Source organism: Caenorhabditis briggsae (assembly GCF_000004555.2).
Source record: "Caenorhabditis briggsae complete genome, chrX, whole genome shotgun sequence".
Classification (NCBI taxonomy): domain Eukaryota; kingdom Metazoa; phylum Nematoda; class Chromadorea; order Rhabditida; family Rhabditidae; genus Caenorhabditis; species Caenorhabditis briggsae.
The window spans coordinates 10,669,791-10,688,223 of NC_013491.2; the positions used below are offsets into that span (position 1 = coordinate 10,669,791).

Here is an 18,433-nt window from a genome sequence, read left to right on the forward strand (position 1 = left end):
TTCGAAATAATACGAAACTTTTCGAAAATACGACTTGGCACGGTGCCAAGAGCCATCATAACAAGTGTCTCAATACTTTTCAGCCCCCCCTGGTAAAGTCACAAATCAAATCGACATCATCAAATTCTATGTTCAAAAATCATAAAGCTATACGAACATCCAAACTCTCAAAGTTACTTGTCATCAAATTGGGTGTGTGTTGCTCATATCTCGAGTTACGTTGTTATTATAATGAAGTTACATAGTCCCTCGGGGATCAACAGTAGTCGTGGTTCTACCCGTTCGCCTTGAGAGGGGCCCTGCCGTTTACATAGTTGTTCTGATGGAGCAGACTAGAAGCTATGGGAATGGGAGTGCAGTGAGGCGTGACGGTGAGAATTTGATGGCGATAGTGAGTATTCCGATTGGAATGCCACGTAATAAAATGGTAACAGCTTAGTGAGATTGGGTAGACACAGAAAACACAAAACTCTAAAGATAAAATGAATAGGAGGGAGGAACAGAATTCAGACTTTCGTGGAGTAGGGAAGTATCAAAATCCAAGTGACAGTTGTATGAAGATAATTATGGAAAACTTTTTCATGACGCTCATTAGTTTGCCGTTAATGAAAATAGTGAATCAAGGAAAATTCAGGTGTGAAGAGAATAGGCATTCGTAACTTTTCAACTAATTTTTCTTGGTCTCTCGGAAAAATGTGAAAAAGTGGTCCACTATAAAAATGATTATCTTAATATTAATCACACTTTGCTAGTTGACAATATTTTCCTGAAAAAATTTGAACAAAATTACCGTAATCACACTGGTGAAGTGTCACCAAAACTGTCAACTTTGATCACATATATCTCATTCCCAATACAAAATACCAAAGATAAGTTAACTGATAAAATTATTATAAGAATATCAAAATTATTTTGTCAATTCACCACTTTTCGATGTTTTTCGCAGGGAATGGGATATATCGGCTGAAAGTTGAAAGTTGTGGTAGCACTATATTAGCGTATTCGGTGAAACTGTTAAGGACCTTCTCTTATCTTTATCTGAAAATACTAATTTGAAACATGACTAAATGAAACAAATTTGATTCAAATTATTTTTCTGAAGAAGCGTTCCGAAAAATAATTTTAGGAGAAAAAAAAATAGAAGTTCAAAACCTTCAGAGCACTAGAATAAGAATAGTAGGATTTCAAGTATTTTGCAGCTTATACTCTCTGATAGGAAAAATCTCGAGCAGTAGTTTTTTCATGTTCTTTTTCTCGCAAAATTGGCGTTTTTAACCGGGATCTATTACAGAAAGTGGTTTCTGATAGCCTATTGGAAAAGTACAACTAATTTTAAAAAGTGTGAAGAAATGAAACACCTGACATGACTGGTCATATTTTGTCCCACTTCTAAGACAGGTGTCTGCTCACCTGTCACTTGATTAGAGAGTATCTGGTAATGAATTCCAGTTCAAAAAATGGTCACTCTTAAAGAGAAAAACCGCTATTTAAAGGAATTGAAAAGGAAGTAAAACAAAAAAGTGAAGCTCAGAAAGTTATAACTGGAACAACGTTCAATGAAACTATACGTTTTTAATGTTGCGGACGGATGACCATGAATGCAAATAAAGGAAACAAAAAAACTACTGAAAGTGACCACTACTATGTTGTATGACATTTTGTGGTCAATTCGTATAGTAATAAAAATTGGGTTAAGTATCAAATATAGAATGTCTCGTTTTTTTATGTGTTGGCAGTCTTGATGATGGTGATATGAAACAACAACTACAACTCACTTGAGGATGAAACTTCGCTTGAAGCAAAGCGCAGCTTCTGTTTCCGACTACCGCCCGATTTGCTCATCTGTAAGAAATCTTGTTTGACAAAACAACACTGGGTAGATAAAAAAGAAAGAAAAAAGTAACAAAGAAAAAGACATCAACTTTAGAAAGTGCAAAATCCATAAGGAACGAAAAGTTGGACCCACGTTCATCTCGATTTCTAAATAATTCAAAAGGCGAGAAACGGAAAACAATAGAAAAAAGGCAAAGGATGCGTCTAGTTGAAAAATCTCAAATAAGAATTGTATCGAATTGCAAAAAGAAGGATGAAAAGTCGTGTTGTGTTTCTTTCCAGCCTAACCCTTCACTTGTTTAGGGGTTCAAAACTAAGGTTGGGACACATGCCTGACCAAAACAACTCTACAAACTGTCAGAAGAAAGAAAAATGTTCGCGAAGCGAATTTACAAAAAAAAGTTTTGAGGGATTGTGTTTTGTGAATAGAGATGTGCTTCTGGAGTGTGACTAATTCGAATGTGATCGTGTCCTTGTTTTTTTTTCAGAGAGTTGCAAGTAAAGGAACGTTCGAGAAGTTCTTCAACTTTCAAATTCAAATTTATTACCGCAATTTCAAAAACCTTGTGAAAACCTAAATTCGAATTTTTTACAGAGAGTAGGGATGGAACGACATTTGGGATGCAAAAAAATCCGCACATTTTAAGTAGAAAATTCAGATCGGAATATTTTTTATTTTTCGGAATAAAAGTCTTCGGGACTACGATAGATCAAAGACGCAGGCAAAGTTTCTTTGCGGATCTGAAGCAAAATTATTTTTAGTATTTTTTGCGTTTTCAAAATCTGTTTGCTAAATATTTGTCAATTTTTAGAACTTTTGTGATGGGAAAGTGGGATTTCGAAACTCCGACATTTAAAATATCGGAATGTTCCGAAATGTCAAATGAAGAACCCCTCTAATTGAAATACCCCCTAGAGACCTCACGAAAAATAGAAGTGCTCCCTCTAATTGAAGGGCCCCTCTATTTGAAGTACCCCCTCTAATTGAATTTTGCGTTTCTAGTCAATGTGTCCAAAGATGGAAGTTTTATGAAGTCAAATTGAAAAAAAAAACCAACTGAAGAAATTGATTTTCTGTTGTTGTTTTTTGTTTTCATCAAAATAAAGGTGTTTTTTTTTTGATATAAAAGAATTTTTAAGGATTTTAAGAAGAAAAAACAACATTTTCCCCCGAAAAACGTTGTTCTTCTAATAGAAATTCCCTGCTCAGGAACCTCACGAAAATAACAAGTGCCCCCTCTAATTAAAGGGCCCCTTTAATTTAAGTGCCCCCCCCCCCCGCGACCCCACGAAAAATAGAGGGGCCAGCTCATCTAATACAGGTTTTACGGTAATATTGATTTTACAGGTGGAAGGACAGAAAGCAATTCATGTGATTTTGCCTAATAAACCCTCTTGAGAAGTTGAACTGGTGAAAAAAATTTTAGAGGGCCTGAGCTGAGCTATATGGACAAGGATTCAAAGAAATGATAACCTATATAACCATGAATGTCACCCCCCCCCCCCCCTCTCTACCCTCTAAAACTACTCTCCAAACTTTGATATCTGTTTGAAAAAACATCTCAGTTTACTTTGCTCTGAATTGCATTCAAATCTTCTTCATAAATCTTTTTCAACAATTTTCCGTTTTTACAGGAATCAACAACATTTTTGATGACTCACAACCAGGAAATTGGGACATCTACCCAGAAGCTATCACGTCATGGTCTTCCACGGATTGTAAGAATATGATACAAGATATCCTACATCGCACTCATCAAGGGCGTTGTTATTCCCCTAGTGTACTCACTGCTCCGAAAAAGCAGAAAACGCATGCTATTTACAGGATGGTCAAGATTTATCGAGTACCCAGCAATTATTGCCTAATTATTCATGGCGGAGCCGCTGAAAAAAACCAGGAAAAAAAAGAAGGACAAGACAACGTGTTTTCATGTGTGATGCTGTTTCTGCAATCTTGAATGAAGGGAGAAAACGGGTAAAATGAAGAAATCGAAACAAGTGTTTTTGCTGTGGAGAGGACAAGAGGAGCCAATATTCGAATTGTACATGGAATAGGAGGTAAAATCGTATGGGAAACACCTGTTCTGAAACTGAGATTGGAAATTTCAGGATCAGAAGACAGGTGGAAAGATGCGCTCTGTAAGAGTACATTTTGATTTCTGGAATCTATACTTAATACACGTATAAAGATGATTCAGATTGCAAAGAAAAACACCAAGTATGAATAAAAAGAAAAGTTGACTTTTTGATTGAGACGGAAACGTCTCACGGACCTCTAGACTAGTGAGGTCCGTCGCAGTAGTTTTTTGTACCAATAACTTGAATGAGGAAAAGGAAATTAAGCGTGGGAGATAGTTTGGCTTTGATTCCGTCTGTGACCGCCCCATGTGTCTCACGTCTGCAAATCTCATCTTTCAACATCGGAAGTAGTTGTTTATTTGATTTCTTCGCCAGAGAACATATAGCGAGAAATTCTTTCGAGCAGTTTTTGAGCCACACGGAAGTTTGCCAAAATTTTCGTCAGCAGACAGAACAAATCTCGGCAGCGATTCCAAGATAATTAGTGTGTTCCGATTGATCTTACTTCTAAATGTGAGCGCATGAGAAAAAATTGTATATGCACATGGAAAAAAGGAACCTTTTTGTCTTCCCAAAAAATAATTTTACAGACCATTGAAGTTTGAGGAAAAAATATATTGGCCCTATACCAATGCGTTCAGTGGGAAAATGAAAAACTAAAAAACACACGTTCTTTTTTCATTTTTTTTTTCATCTGAAGCTGTTCGTTTTTTTTTTTTGAGAATGAACAGCATGTTGGAAAAAAAAGAGATTGAAAAAACAATTTTTGGTAGAAAATCATAAAGTGAAAACTAAAATTATCACTTATATTGCTTTATGTTATCTACGAAATTTTTCACAAATAGTTATTGAGCTTTCGGTGGTCCGTTTGAAGTCCACAAACTATGAACAGAAAAAAGCACGTCTGGTCCTATCTCTCTCAGAAAAATGTGTTCTCTCATAATCGCCCACCGCCAAGTACTTGAGCAGATGTCAGTATTTTCAACACTAAAAGTAACGAGAACAGATTTTTTTCCAACAGAATTTCTATGAAAAAATCAAGAAGCTATGTAAAATGCCAAGAGTTCTTTTCGTGGTCCTGTCCTTAGTAGTAGGTTCATCACTATGCAAATTGGCGCCTGCTGTGTATACAATGTTTTTGGCGGCACACCGCCACATACTTCCGGGATTTTTGAATGCGCGAACAAGTAGATAAGAAAATATTGTGACAGCAGAAGAAAAGTAGTTCTGGGCTCTTTGGGTTGGTGCGTTCACTGACTAGGATTATCATTTTGGACCTAAGAAGGAGGAGAGGGTTGGAAAAAACGAAGAAAAAGGAGAAAGATAATTTTGAGTTACTGATGAAGTGTCAGAGATTTTTGACGACTGCGATGGGTGGCAAGCAAGTAGTTTTAAATTGGTCCTTGCTGTTTCGCACTGAAAACGCGATTTCCGGTACTGAAAATGATATGACTCGGTTGAAATTGGCGAGCTGAATCCAAAATTTTCAAAAGTGTCTAGACGTCCTATTTTAACCAATCCTGAAATTTCCTTAAAATTTTTGTTCATATGATGTTGAAGTTTCATTGTCAGGTAAGGTCATAACATTAAATCGAAATTCTTCAAGTAAAGTTAGCAAAACTTGTGAAAAACAATTTTGTAAAACGGAAAAAAATGAGCTGAAAAATTATAAGTGAGATCCTTCCCACATAATGCAATTTTTTCCAGACCCCACCGACTAACAATCTCCACCCTCCGTTGTATTGTTTTGTGGTCATTATTGCTGTTCTCAAGCAAGCATTTTCAAGATGTCATCGTGTCACATATCCATCATTTTTTACCGCATCTGTTTGTAACTAACATTATGTTCCAACTAACTCGAACCACAATGTTTTCTGTTACGAATCGAAAAGACTATTTGAATGATGACAAACCTCCGACTCAATTCCCATTGCACTGCACATTTTTCTTCACTCTGTCATGATTTTTTGTCTTATCACTCCCGTTACATGTACCGACAAAATGATAAAGACTCATTTTCTGCCAGAGAAATAAGGTTGCTAGTTTTAGTCTCTTTTCCCATATTATGATGAAGTGTGGGAAATTATTACTAGTTCTTGGAGCACTGCTAGCTGGCTCCGAGGGAGCTAGACATCCACACCTCCCTCCTTACCTTTTGGGTCGTCCAACATCCCAGGGATTCGTGGCTCATGGTGACCGATTTTCTGAAAATGCTGATACTCCAATTGCCAACCTGACCAGAAAAACTCTTCCACAGAAAGTTGATAACTTTGACAACACTAACAATGCCATGTACGATCAGGTTGATTTTCGATTGTTTCAAACTTTCTAACCGCTCTTTCTCAGCATTACTGGTACAACTCTAACTACACTCAAAAAAAAGGCATTGTGTTTTTGATGATCCAAGGAGAAGCACCAGCCACAGATCTGTGGATTCAGAATCCAAATTATCAATATTTGAAATGGGCTAAGGAGTTTGGAGCCGATGTTTTCCAATTGGAACATAGATGTTTCGGGCAGAGCAGACCATACAAGTAAGTGCAAATTTTACCAATCACAACAGTTTGAAAATAAGTTCGAAAATTTCCAAGCTAATTTTTGTATTTCCGTTTTATGCACAGTTTCCCAATTTCAGAGACCTGTCCTACCCTAACATCAAAGTTTGCACAATGAGCCAAGCCATCGCTGACATTCACAATTTCATCGGCCAGATGAACATTCAGTACAACTTCAGAAATCCAAAGTGGATCACATTCGGAGGATCTTATCCAGGAACTCTCTCCGCTCTGTTCCGCCAGCAACATCCAGAAGACACTGTTGGAGCTGTTGCCAGTAGTGCTCCTCTTGATTGGACTCTTGACTTTTTTGGTTTGCAATTAGTCTAAAAATATTTTTTGAGATGTTTCTTTCTAGAGTACGCCATGGTCGTCGAAGATGTGTTGAATCAAACAAGTACGGATTGCTGGCAAAATGTGAAAGATGCGTTTTACAAAATGCAACAATTGAGTCTTACAAAACAAGGGATTCAACAACTTAACGCTTATTTTGAGTTAGTTTTTCTCATAAATTATCTTATTCCTACTAATCATTCTAGCCTTTCCCCACCATTCGTTGATGGACAGTATACTCAACATGACATTGACAATTTCTTTGCCAACTTGTACGGCTTTTTCCAAGGAGTCGTTCAATACACTTATGACGGAAGAGTGAGTTTCTTTTTGCATTATCAGCTGTTTTCTATTGAGAAGTTCAGAATGCTGCCACATTGAACGGATTGAATGTTCAGCAGTTGTGCAACAAAATGAACGACAAGAACGTCCCAGATGTCATTAATCGTGTCAATAACACTGTGAATTGGGTATGTGAAACAACGAATCTTTTCTCTTACAATTTGGTTTATTTAGATCAACCAAATGAATGGGGATACAGTGGGGCCATTCCAAAACTCTTATAAAGATATGATGGCAGTTCTGGCTAATGTCAGTTATGACAATTCTGGAGAACTTGGTAGAGTTATACCCCTTTCCTGTGAATTTGATTACGTTTCCAGCTGCGAATCGTGGTTGGATGTGGCTGTGCTGCAACGAGCTTGGAGCTCTTCAAACTACTGACCAAGGAAGAAACATCTTCCAGCAAACTGTTCCAATGGGGTAGGTTAATAAAACTGTGAACGTGAATGCATCCATACTGCCACTTCGTGCTCAATCATCTCAATTTCTATGAGAGATATTAAAACAATAGAAGTGTTGGTGACAGTGTGACATACACTTTAGCAGTTGAGAAATTTTCGGTTTGGGTGCCGTTTCATTAGAGCCTTTACGGCTAATTGAATTTAGCATTTTAGTTTTCTCAAAATGTCGCATTAACTGCTTTCAAAGTTTAAATCTCTTTTTAAAATTCTAGATACTTCATCGACATGTGCACAGATATGTTTGGACCCGATGTCGGTATCAAGTTCATTCGCGACAATAACAAGCAAACTCTCTACAAGTATGGAGGTGCTGACAACTACCAAGCAACTAACGTCGTCCTTCCAAACGGAGCTTTCGATCCATGGCACGTACTTGGAACGTATAACAACAACACCGCTAATCATATGACCCCACTTCTCATTCAAGGTATATCATTTAAAACATCTAACAATTTTGTCATCCACAATTTTTTACAGGAGCTGCTCACTGTTCCGACATGTACCCAACCTATGCTGGAGAGCCTGCTGATCTTCAAAGAAATCGAGACATCATTCACAAAGAGTTGAAATATTTCCTTGGTCTATGATTTTTTTTCTTCTTTTTCTGTGACGATCAATAAACTGTTGGAATATTGTTCAAGGGACAAAGATAGAGAAATAGAGTGTTGGCGATACATAAGAGAATTTCCATATTCGTCGTCGCACAGTCCATAAAAGCCCGAGCGCGGGTTGTATTGTACCGAAAGTCACTTTTTTCTTCTTTTCTTACAAGCGATGCACCTCTATTTTATTCTGTTTCTTGTTTTCCTCGGTGTCCCTGCACTTTGTGCACCTCATTGGGAGCGTCAAGACTGGATCGGAGGAATTCACGTGTTTTCAAACGATCGTCTGATTTCTCCGAAATTCAGAGGTAGTACACCAGCTGCAGTAGCGTTGGATCAGGATACACAAGTTGAAGTAGAGGCCGTAGAAGTGGCTCATGAAAACATCTCTATTGAACTGGCTAGAATAGTCTTATTTTACTCATTCATCATTTTGGTTGCTTATTGTATCTGGTCCCGAGGTGAGATAGACAAATCCTTTGTTGATATCTGAAAAAAAAACAATATTTCAGTCATGGACCAAGTTCTGGATGTCATCGTCAAATACCAACCACGATATGGCGAGAAACGCATTGAATTCGTCTCGGATGAACTGATTTTATGAATTGATAGAAATATCGAATGGAAGCTGATATTACCTAAATTTCGTTTTTTGATTAAATAATGTGTTGAAACTTATTCAAATTTAATGAACAAATTAAATTCACTGTTTGATACATAGATCAGATTAATCGAAATCATCAGAAAATATGCTTTCATATTTTTGGTGTGTTCGGTTTGATAAAAATCAGTCGAGTGATATTTGGATTTTCAAGTTTCATTCACATGGAAAAAGAGCAGTCAACATATTCAGAAAAAAGTAGCTAACTAGATTTAATTGCTGATTATAAATATTGACTTGAAAGGAATGTTACCTGATTGATGAAACAGAAAAAGTATAAAAAGTGGGATTTAGGGAGAAACTATAACTTCTTACATGTAGAGTACACAACAAAATTTACTAGTATCAAGCCAAGTTGAGCATGTGTCTGAAAATTGAGAAGAGACTATCATTATTGCAGAGCTAATTGTGGTTTCAGAGAATAGTGTCGTCTTACACTTTCCAGCAAAACTATTGATTTGGACAAAAGTACAATTTGGGCAGTTTTCACTTTTTCTTCCATTTCGGTTATTCTGTAGCAATTGGTCCTGAATATGAAACTTTACTTTAGACGGATGCATCCTTCAAACGGAAAAGTGAAATTTTCAGTTGCTCAATTTCATGAACTGTTTGTGCAATTGCCCAACCTGAACCGGCTGACCTTGCGAAAAACCAGGCAAGCATTTTGAATAGATTCTCCCTTGGTCTTTGATTTTCCTTTCCCATTTTTTAGGATCATTAGTCTGTTGAGATATCGTTCTATTCATACATCAGACAAAAAGATAAAGTGATAGAGTGTTGGTTATACATGGTAAAATTTCCACATTCAACGCCGCAGAAAACCAATACAAAACGCCCCAGCAAACGTATCGTTGAATTACCAGTCACTATATTACTTCTCACATCATGCATTTACCCCTATTCCTCTTTCTCATTTTCTTCGGTGCTCCTGGACTTTGTGCACCGGATCGTCAATTCCAAGAATGGGTCGGAGAGGAAAATCTGTTCTCAAATAATCTGTCGACTTCTCCAATTCTGAACAGTCCAGAAAATGACTCCACGAAATATTGCGATTGACCTGAGCAGAATTATCATTCTTTATGTGTTCATCGTTCTCATCGTTTACGGCATCTGGATGCGTGGTGAGAATAATATTTCAAATATTAACAAAAAAAGTTAACATTTTTAGCTATGGGCCCAGTCTTCCAAGTAATGGTCAAATACCAGCCACCTTCTGGCGAGAAACGTGTTCGGCCAGTCATGGAGGAAGTCTGATGTGGGCATGGAGCAAGATATCCTGTTAACTTTGTGGTCATCTCTATTTTCCTATCTGCGAAATAAACCTTACCTTGTTGACGAATATTTAAATTAAAGGTTTCACAGTACATGTATCATTCAAATCTCAGCATTCGCGCCACTCTTGACACTCTCTTTCATCCTTACGCTCTCTAACTCAAGCCTTCTCCTATCCACCTCCCGCTCGCCTTTCTTGTATCATTGAAGGACTGTTCTTTTTTCTCTTTGGAACCACTAAGACGTATCAATTGCAACCCCTAATATATAGAAACATATCGGTTTTTATTGTCCTGTACGCTACTCATCCATAATCAAAGGTTTGAATCAATTTTTTTTGTATTCATTTTTCCATTTGGTTGGCTGCAAGATAGAGCGATTTGATTAAGCCTGGTACACAATTAACGGACCTGTACCATTCGAATGCACGCTCTTCCTTCCACACGCTCTCTCACTCGCGCCTTCTGCTATACATCTTCCTCCCTTCGATGCTTAGTCCAACTTCCCTCCCCCCCCCCCCCAGCTGCAGGTAATACTATCTTGAACTTCGCATATCGATTGATTCATATTGTTTCTAAAAATATCAAGAGGTATAAAGGATTTTAGGCCACTAGAGCATTTTTCGTTCGTTTTCTAACTTTCTCCTAATTTCTGAATTTCCAAAAGCTTGCAATTTTCTCAAAATACTTGTTCCGACAAGTATCATTCGAAAAAAATTCTGCAAGTCAATTCTCGAATTAAAAACTTCTTATTGTATTTATGTTCTGCTTTCAGTACTAGTGTCATTCAAATCTGAGTTTTCGCGGTATTTACAACTCTCTCTTGCTTCCACACGCTCTCTCGCTCAGATCATTTTGTATCCATTTCCCATTTGCTCTTCTCCATAAATCGAATGCATGCTTTTTTCGAACCACTTGATTGCTATTAACATGACATTGTGATATAATTCAATTTTCTGTTTTTCACAGTTTCCAAACCTTCATTATTAAAAATGGAGCAAGACTTGAATGATGTGAGAGAAGAAGAAGAAATAGTAGTAGAAGAGGAAGAAGAGGAGGAGAAACATGTTTGGATTTATTTCTGTCCAGACGTTCCACAGACAACCTTCTGCTATTGGAAAAACTTTCCCTGTTACGAGTTCCATCCTGATCTTCAAGACCATATTGAATATCGTTTATGAGCGGAGCAAAAACTTGTAAGGTCAACGAGATTGGCGACGTATGGATCATCGATTTTGATGCAATGACAAGATTACAAAGAAAAAGGAACTTTCGGCAAGAAATCGAGTGAGTTGAATTTTCAAAAAAAAAGTAAATGACTTCAATATCCGTGGTGTTGCTGACGTCAAATATCGTAAGTTGGGAAGTGGAATTCTCGTATAATAACTGTAATTCAGCGAATCCCAACAACTTCCAGCAAACTGACAGCATGTGCGGCATTTGCTTGTGCGAGCAAATGATACCGACACGGATTGATGATTGTGGCCACTCATTTTGTTTTTTGTGCCTTAAAAGTGAGTTATTTGAAAAGTTTTTCTGTAGGTTACCAATCTGCCGCTACCCCCGCCCCTGTCTGTCGGTTTTTTTTGTTTCTCACTGGCTCCGCTTCAGGGATTTGCGCGAAATTTTTATATTACAAAAAACAAGCTAGTGAAATTGTAAAATTCTGAAAAACCACTCTTTCATTCGTATGAATGAAAATAGAAATTGCCTTAAAAAGCAATTGAGAATTAGTGTACAAATGTCGAAAAACGTAAAATCGTAACATTTTTATTGGTTTTTAGAGTATACAGTAAATCCGTATAGCAGACCGGCCCTATGAATTTTTCGAGATTTCATATTTCACTGTCATTTTTGTGTTTATCCAAGACTAAATTGAATCTAGAGAGTAAAATCAAAGACAGTAGCGTCTCAAATAATCAACACCTTTTTAGGCGTTCCCGTCCGAAAGTGTCGATATGATGTTGACATCCGCCTGGAGTGCACGCCCGAAATGGCCGCCGAGGTTTTTTCGGATATCAAACGACAAGAGGATAATACTTTCGGTAATACTAATTTGTGGGATCTGAAAATAAGAAAATTTGTATTTAGGCAGCACGATCTTCAAAATCAAAAATCCGGGCAATAGAAAATTCTTCTGGATTTACGAAGTGAGTTTTGTGCTAAATCGCAAACTTCTGATGGTGATTCACCGGGGAATGTGCATTGCATCCCCCGCAATCACTTTCTTTTATTAAATTCTTTATCATTTAACGAGTATAAAAGCCCCTCTATTGTATCATTCTATATCGTTCAATAAAACATGGTGCATCGTGGGTTGAAAACCCCGGTCGCTCAAAGTCCCGCGTGGCAGGATTCTACATTGGTACTTCTATTCTCCTATTAGGTTGATAAGAAAGTTTCTTTCTTTTTTGGCAAAACTTTTGATCAAATTTTTCTCAATGCGGAGGGAGCTAGATCAATGAAAGTAACGTCCATTAGCATCAATAGTTGTCTGGCAACGCTCCGGTAATTTCTTGATTCCATCGGCCCAGAACGAGGAGGGCTGCGATTGAAATAGTGGGACTACTCCTTTTTTGTGCCATTTTTTCACTTAAAGTATTCTCTATCAAGATGACGTTTAAGAGCTTCAAAATATTACTTTTCCTGAAGGGCAAGGTCCGGAGAATACGATGAGTGCAAAATAACAATTCAGCCAAAGGTCATGAATTTATGGCTGATCCCTCTATTCACAAGCGATCTCGCATTGCCGCACTGGAAGCAAACTTTGGTTTTTTCTCCTCTTTTGATTAGACTGTCAAGTTCATATTTTCTAATTATGAACTACACAAGGTGGCAGTTATAGTGGTACCTTCAACTAAAACTTCCCAGTGTCCATTACTTTGACCGACCATCAAACTCATAGCATACCTATTTTTAAGGAAAATTTAGGTTCTTGGACGTCCAGAGATAGCTATTTCTTGGCAATCAACTGACCCTTCCGCAAATTGACAGAGTAACTTACGCACTTATCATCTACTGTAATGACATCATTCAGCCATTTGAACGTGCGAAGAAATGATAGGTGAAAAATACCCATGTCTACATGACGAAACATATTGTAGTCCAGAAAAACACGGTGTACGAATCAACCCAGATTTTGACTTTGCCAAGAGACTTCGATCATCTCACAATACTTGGTTGACTAGAGGACCATGCCTGCGACATTTTACAAATGGTTTGAAATGGATGCACCTCCCCGGTTTTTAGCAATTGATGAAGATCCGACTCACTAGGCCGTTGGCATCTTTCAAACTGAACTCTCTTGTTTGGAATTCCTCAAACAAAAGGCAAATTGTAGGCGATGACGAACATGTCCCTTATATACATCCACAATTTTCTTCCAAATACCAGCTGTTTGAAGACCAAATAAAAATAAAAATATAATCAAGTTGCCAATGTGCACTCGGATAAGGACTAAAAGAATCGTCATTTCTTCAACACGAAGAAAGATGAAAATTTGAAAATCTAGGATCTAATGGCCACTGAACACAGCTCTCTAACAAAAAAAGATTTGGCCCGCTAAACCACTTGGAGCGCCAGATATCGATCCTTAAAAACAACTCCAAAAAGAAAGAAACTTTCTTATCAACCTAATATTATTCGCTGTGGGAATATTCACTTCTGCATCGCAAGCGGCATTCAGTACCAGATGATTGGCAACTCTTGATATAGTCAACAAAGTCATTGGCATATGTGAGACTTGGGGAGCTGGTGGACACAGGATTAGCAGGTCTAAGTTATTCGAACAAAGTGGCCGGGACTTGGTGAGGACGATCACATTTGACGCATTTGAACGAGGACAAGAAAGCTATAAGACAGCGGTCGTAGCACGTCAGATATCAGTTGCACCCGAGCTTGCAGCTCACGTCCGAACAATATGGATTGTTCAAACCGTAAATCTTATTTTTATGATAAGCAACAACGAAGAAGAACTTAACTTCTTGCTCAAATCAAAAGTGGACCGACGAGGATGCTTTTCCCGCCCGGAGCCTCTCTCCAACGAGAGATTTTGATCTTTCATGCTAGACCACCGAGGTGTTAGATCACAAAGACGCGACGTTAACGACATTACGAGACGTATCCAGTAGAATCATGGACCCCGTAGATGTCACACCTTCGAACGCTCGCCAAGACGATACGAGTAAAGACACTAACGACGTGACGCAGAACAGTACTACAATAGGCGAGTGGACGCCGAAGACGTAATCACTCAGTTCTTCAGTGTCAATTGGACAACTAATTTTAAATTTCGTTGTGTCTTCTTTTCTCTAAAGCCGGGAGTGTGCTAAATCGCACTCTTCTGATGGTGATTCACCGGGGAATGTGCATTGCATTCCCCGCAATCACTTTCTTTTATTAAATTCTTTATCATGTAACCAGTATAAAAGCCCCTTTATTGTATCATTCTATATCGTTCAATAAACCAATGTAGATTTAAAACAAGTTTATCAACAAAAAATAAAAGCATCTAATTTTCAATTTTTACAGGCACGAGGATCCGGTTGGTATAGATATGATCCTCGAACAGAACTCGTGTTAGAGGACTGTTATAGAAAAAATAAGAAGAGTTGCGAGGTGGAAATTTGCGGAAAAAAATTCACAATCGATATTGGGAAAAAAACTCAAACTCGAGGTGAACTTCATTCGGAAAAGCGTTGTATCCAGTAAGCTTTTACTGCTTCGTTTCTATTCCACTGATTTCCTTTTTCAGAAGAATCGAAACGGAGGACATTTATCGCTATAATGTCAAAGGAATCGCTGGAAATCAGTGTCATTTCTTTCCAATCACTAATCGTATGCTTTACTGAGTTATTTTCCTCTGTTATACTCTCCCATCCTTCCAGTTCTTGATATCGATTTTGCAAAAATCCCTTCTTTTATTCTTTCCTTCAAATCTAAGGCCGTACTCATGAACATTTACTTTTGTGAATCATTTACTCACAAAAACCAACTGAAAAACGTGAAAATTGAAGGAAAACATTTACTTTTTGGTAAATACTCCTCCTTTTGGTAAATAAGGGTACTAATTTCGTTTGATGTTTACACCTAATTTTCGGAAACTTTTCATTCCAAAAAAGTTATGTATTGATAGAATAGTATTATAAAAATAATATTATCCAACTTTAAACATAAATTCCGTTTCTGTTCGACTTGAAAATTATGATTTTTGATACAAATGACATGAATGGATAGAGCAACAAATTTAGAGTAATGTGCCATAAAATGGGCATCTTTCAATTCAATTGAGAAAACAGGCAATTGAGAAAACAGGCAATTGAGAAAACAGGTAAATCATTTAAAACAGTAAAAAGATTTTCAGTACATTTTCACGCTTCTATTTACCTTCTGGTAAATTTTTTGAGTGTAAATGATTTACAAAGTAAATGTTCATGAATACGGCCTCTCTTCAAGCAGGTTCAAACTCTATAACTCTCGCTTTTAAATACCACTTTCCCAAAGTATACCAACCACTTATTTCGATTCAAAGTCCTCTGTAATGCTTCGCTCTCACACAGTTGACAACTTATTCGAATGATTTTTTGTTCAAATTCCTCTCCTCAATAATTTTCACTTCCTCTATCTCTGTTTTGTAAATCACCATATCGAAGAAATCAGATTTTTTGTATTTTTGTGAAATGCCCTACACAAACAGACTTTCCTTTGGAACTAGGTTTTTATCGGCTTTCGCTTTTCGGATAACTGTTCTCTTGTTATGTTCAGCTTGATATGGTCACTGAACTGATGTTGTAGTAGCTTGATGTTAACCGATTCGATTTTGCCTCAATCCTATTGCCTCATTTCCTGTATTTGAAACTTATTTTTAATGTCCTTGTTTTCTTGTTCGTTGTTTCTATGGGCAGATTTTGATCCCCGTTTTTATATGCCAATTCCCTGTTGAATAATCAGAGTATATCCTCTGCCACTTGTTTCTCTGTTGAATTTCGTTTGTACGCAGCACTAATATCAGACTCTAAAAAGTAAACGTCTGTGATTTGAGTTCCATACACGTCACAGATCCGGCTCTGCTGCAACGAGCTTAGAGCTCTTCAAACAACGGATCAAGAGAGGAACATCTTCCAGCAAACTGTTCCAATGAGGTAAGTTAAGGAAAATGTGAACGTAAATGCATGCACACTGCCACTTCGTGCTCAATTATCTCAATTTTATGAGACATATTAAAACAATGGAAGTGTTGGTGACAGTATGACATACACTTTAGCAGTTGAGAAATCATCGGTATCTATCACAGAAATCTCTTGCTTTCCTCGGTGTCCCTGAACTTTGTGCACCGCATTGGCAGCGTCAAAACTGGATCGGAGGAATTCATGTGTTCTCAAATGATCCTCTAATTTCTCCGAAATTCAGAGGTAGTACACCTGCTGTAGTAGAATTGGTTCAGGATCCACAAGTTGAGGTGGAGGCCGTAGAAGTGGCTCATGAAAACATCTCTATTGACCTGGCTAGAATTGTATTCTTTTACTCATTCATCATCTTGGTTGCTTACTTTATTTGGTCCAGAGGTGAGAAATACAAGTATTTTGTTGATATTTAAAAAAATATTTCAGTCATGGACCAAGTTCTGGATGTTATGGTCAAATACCAACCACGATCACGCAAGAAGCGCATCGAATTCCTCCCGGACGAACTGATTTGATGGATTGATGGAATTATTTAATCGAAGCTACTATTTTATCGAATAAAGGATGTGTTTAAATTATTGTAATTTTGTGGATAACAAATTCAAGAGAGACTTGAAAGAATTAAAGAAGTACTTTGCTAATTATCAAGACTCTCATTGAAATCTTCAGAAATACCGTAAAACCTGTATTAGAAGGGCCGGCCCTTCTTTTTTTTCGTGGGGTTCTTAGGGGGGTACTTCAATTAGAGGGGCCCTTCAATTAGAAGGGCACTTTTATTTTTTGTGGGATCTTTGAGAACAGATCTTCTATGGAGGAGCATAACTTTTTAGTGAAATCTTTATACTAAAATTCCATTACAATTTCTACATAACAAAAAAAAAAGCAAAAACACCAATATTTTCGAATGTTAAAAAACTGGCACCTGAAAATTTCGCGGGCGCCGTTCGTGTCGATTTACGAGGTCTCGTCCTTGAATCCGCCTTTTTGTTAAACGAAATTATTTTCTTTGAATTCAGTGGGATTTTCTGATTAAAATTCTGCTTTCTTGGTAACATGTTTTAAATCAAATATTCCAAGCTTGATTGTAAAAATTGCTCGAACGTAAAATTCATATGTATTAAAGCAAAGGCATTTAAATTCTCAGGTGCCAGTATTTTTTGAAATCGGACAGTGATTCAATCAAAACAACAGAACAAACGGCTGAAAATCAAAGGAGGTAGCCAAAGGGGTACTTCAATTGGAGGGGTACTTCAAATAGAGAGCCCCTTCAAATAGAGGGAGCACTTCTACAGTACTCCACAAAAGTTTAATTCCACCCTCATTTTGTACTGAAACACCTATTTAGGTCAATATTCGTGAAAAGGTGTCAACATGAAAAATAAAGGTCTCCCTTCAAAACCTACGTACGAAAAACTTGGAGCCATCAACGTGATCCGGACACGAGAAACCGGAAAAATTCCGAAAACCCCGTTTTGGCCAATCCACAAAAGTTTAATTCCACTCTCAAAAAGTGAGATTTTGAAGGTTTTGAAGCTCTGCGACTACCTTGTGAAGGCCTGATTTTGAAGAATTTAAAGATTCTGACCCCCATACACAGAGACCATTATACACGGTTACTGATATCCGGATTTCCGGATTCCGGAATCAGGATTTCCGGGTTCAGAGTTCCGGATTCCGGTTATTTGGGTTCTGGATTATGTTTACGAATTGTGTGTAGTGGATTTAGAATATGTACTCCGGATTCTGTGTTCCGGATTCCGGATGATGGATTCCGGTTTCCGGATTAGCTTTTTGAATGAGTTAAAATGTCCCGAGAATCTGAATTTCAGGTTTTCTTGACAAACAAGCGTTTCAGAAAGTTTCTGGAAAGTTACGAAAGCTTCTGAGGTTCTGAGGGATTCTGAAGGGACCTGGAATTCTGAGAGATTCTCCAGAATCATGAGAAACTGCCCAGTAGATTGCGTTCTAACTACCACGACCTCACAAAACATCGACGTGCATGAAGACGATTTTCTATTTCATTTTTCTACTCCAAAAAGGCGAAATTCCGAGACGATGAGTTGATAGTCGGATCCGTTCATCTTCTTCGAAACAAAAAAACTGTTTGATTGGAC

At 37.6% G+C, this 18,433-nt stretch overlaps 4 protein-coding genes across 4 annotated transcripts; all 4 read left to right on the top strand.

The window, feature by feature from the left end:
• Positions 1 to 5,980: 5,980 nt before the first annotated feature.
• Positions 5,981 to 8,190, top strand: CBG14660 (the record flags this gene model as incomplete). Its single annotated transcript, XM_002644630.2, has 10 exons — positions 5,981 to 6,214; positions 6,259 to 6,446; positions 6,548 to 6,780; positions 6,826 to 6,961; positions 7,007 to 7,118; positions 7,166 to 7,270; positions 7,317 to 7,419; positions 7,463 to 7,562; positions 7,816 to 8,030; positions 8,081 to 8,190. 10 exons carry the CDS (start codon positions 5,981 to 5,983, stop codon positions 8,188 to 8,190), a joined length of 1,536 nt encoding a protein of 511 aa, XP_002644676.2.
• A 187-nt stretch (positions 8,191 to 8,377) lies between these two features.
• CBG14661 lies at positions 8,378 to 8,809 on the top strand (the record flags this gene model as incomplete). The annotated part of the gene is made up of 2 exons (XM_002644631.1): positions 8,378 to 8,666; positions 8,718 to 8,809. 2 exons carry the CDS (start codon positions 8,378 to 8,380, stop codon positions 8,807 to 8,809), a joined length of 381 nt encoding a protein of 126 aa, XP_002644677.1.
• Positions 8,810 to 9,896: 1,087 nt separating this feature from the next.
• Positions 9,897 to 10,120, top strand: CBG27732 (the record flags this gene model as incomplete). Its single annotated transcript, XM_045239715.1, has 2 exons — positions 9,897 to 9,987; positions 10,035 to 10,120. The coding sequence occupies 2 exons, from the start codon at positions 9,897 to 9,899 to the stop codon at positions 10,118 to 10,120; spliced, it is 177 nt and encodes a 58-aa protein (XP_045099571.1).
• A 1,009-nt stretch (positions 10,121 to 11,129) lies between these two features.
• Positions 11,130 to 16,834, top strand: CBG14663 (the record flags this gene model as incomplete). Its single annotated transcript, XM_002644632.1, has 9 exons — positions 11,130 to 11,204; positions 11,555 to 11,651; positions 12,072 to 12,182; positions 12,229 to 12,287; positions 14,668 to 14,843; positions 14,891 to 14,973; positions 16,178 to 16,277; positions 16,546 to 16,700; positions 16,746 to 16,834. The coding sequence occupies 9 exons, from the start codon at positions 11,130 to 11,132 to the stop codon at positions 16,832 to 16,834; spliced, it is 945 nt and encodes a 314-aa protein (XP_002644678.1).
• Positions 16,835 to 18,433: the final 1,599 nt, after the last annotated feature.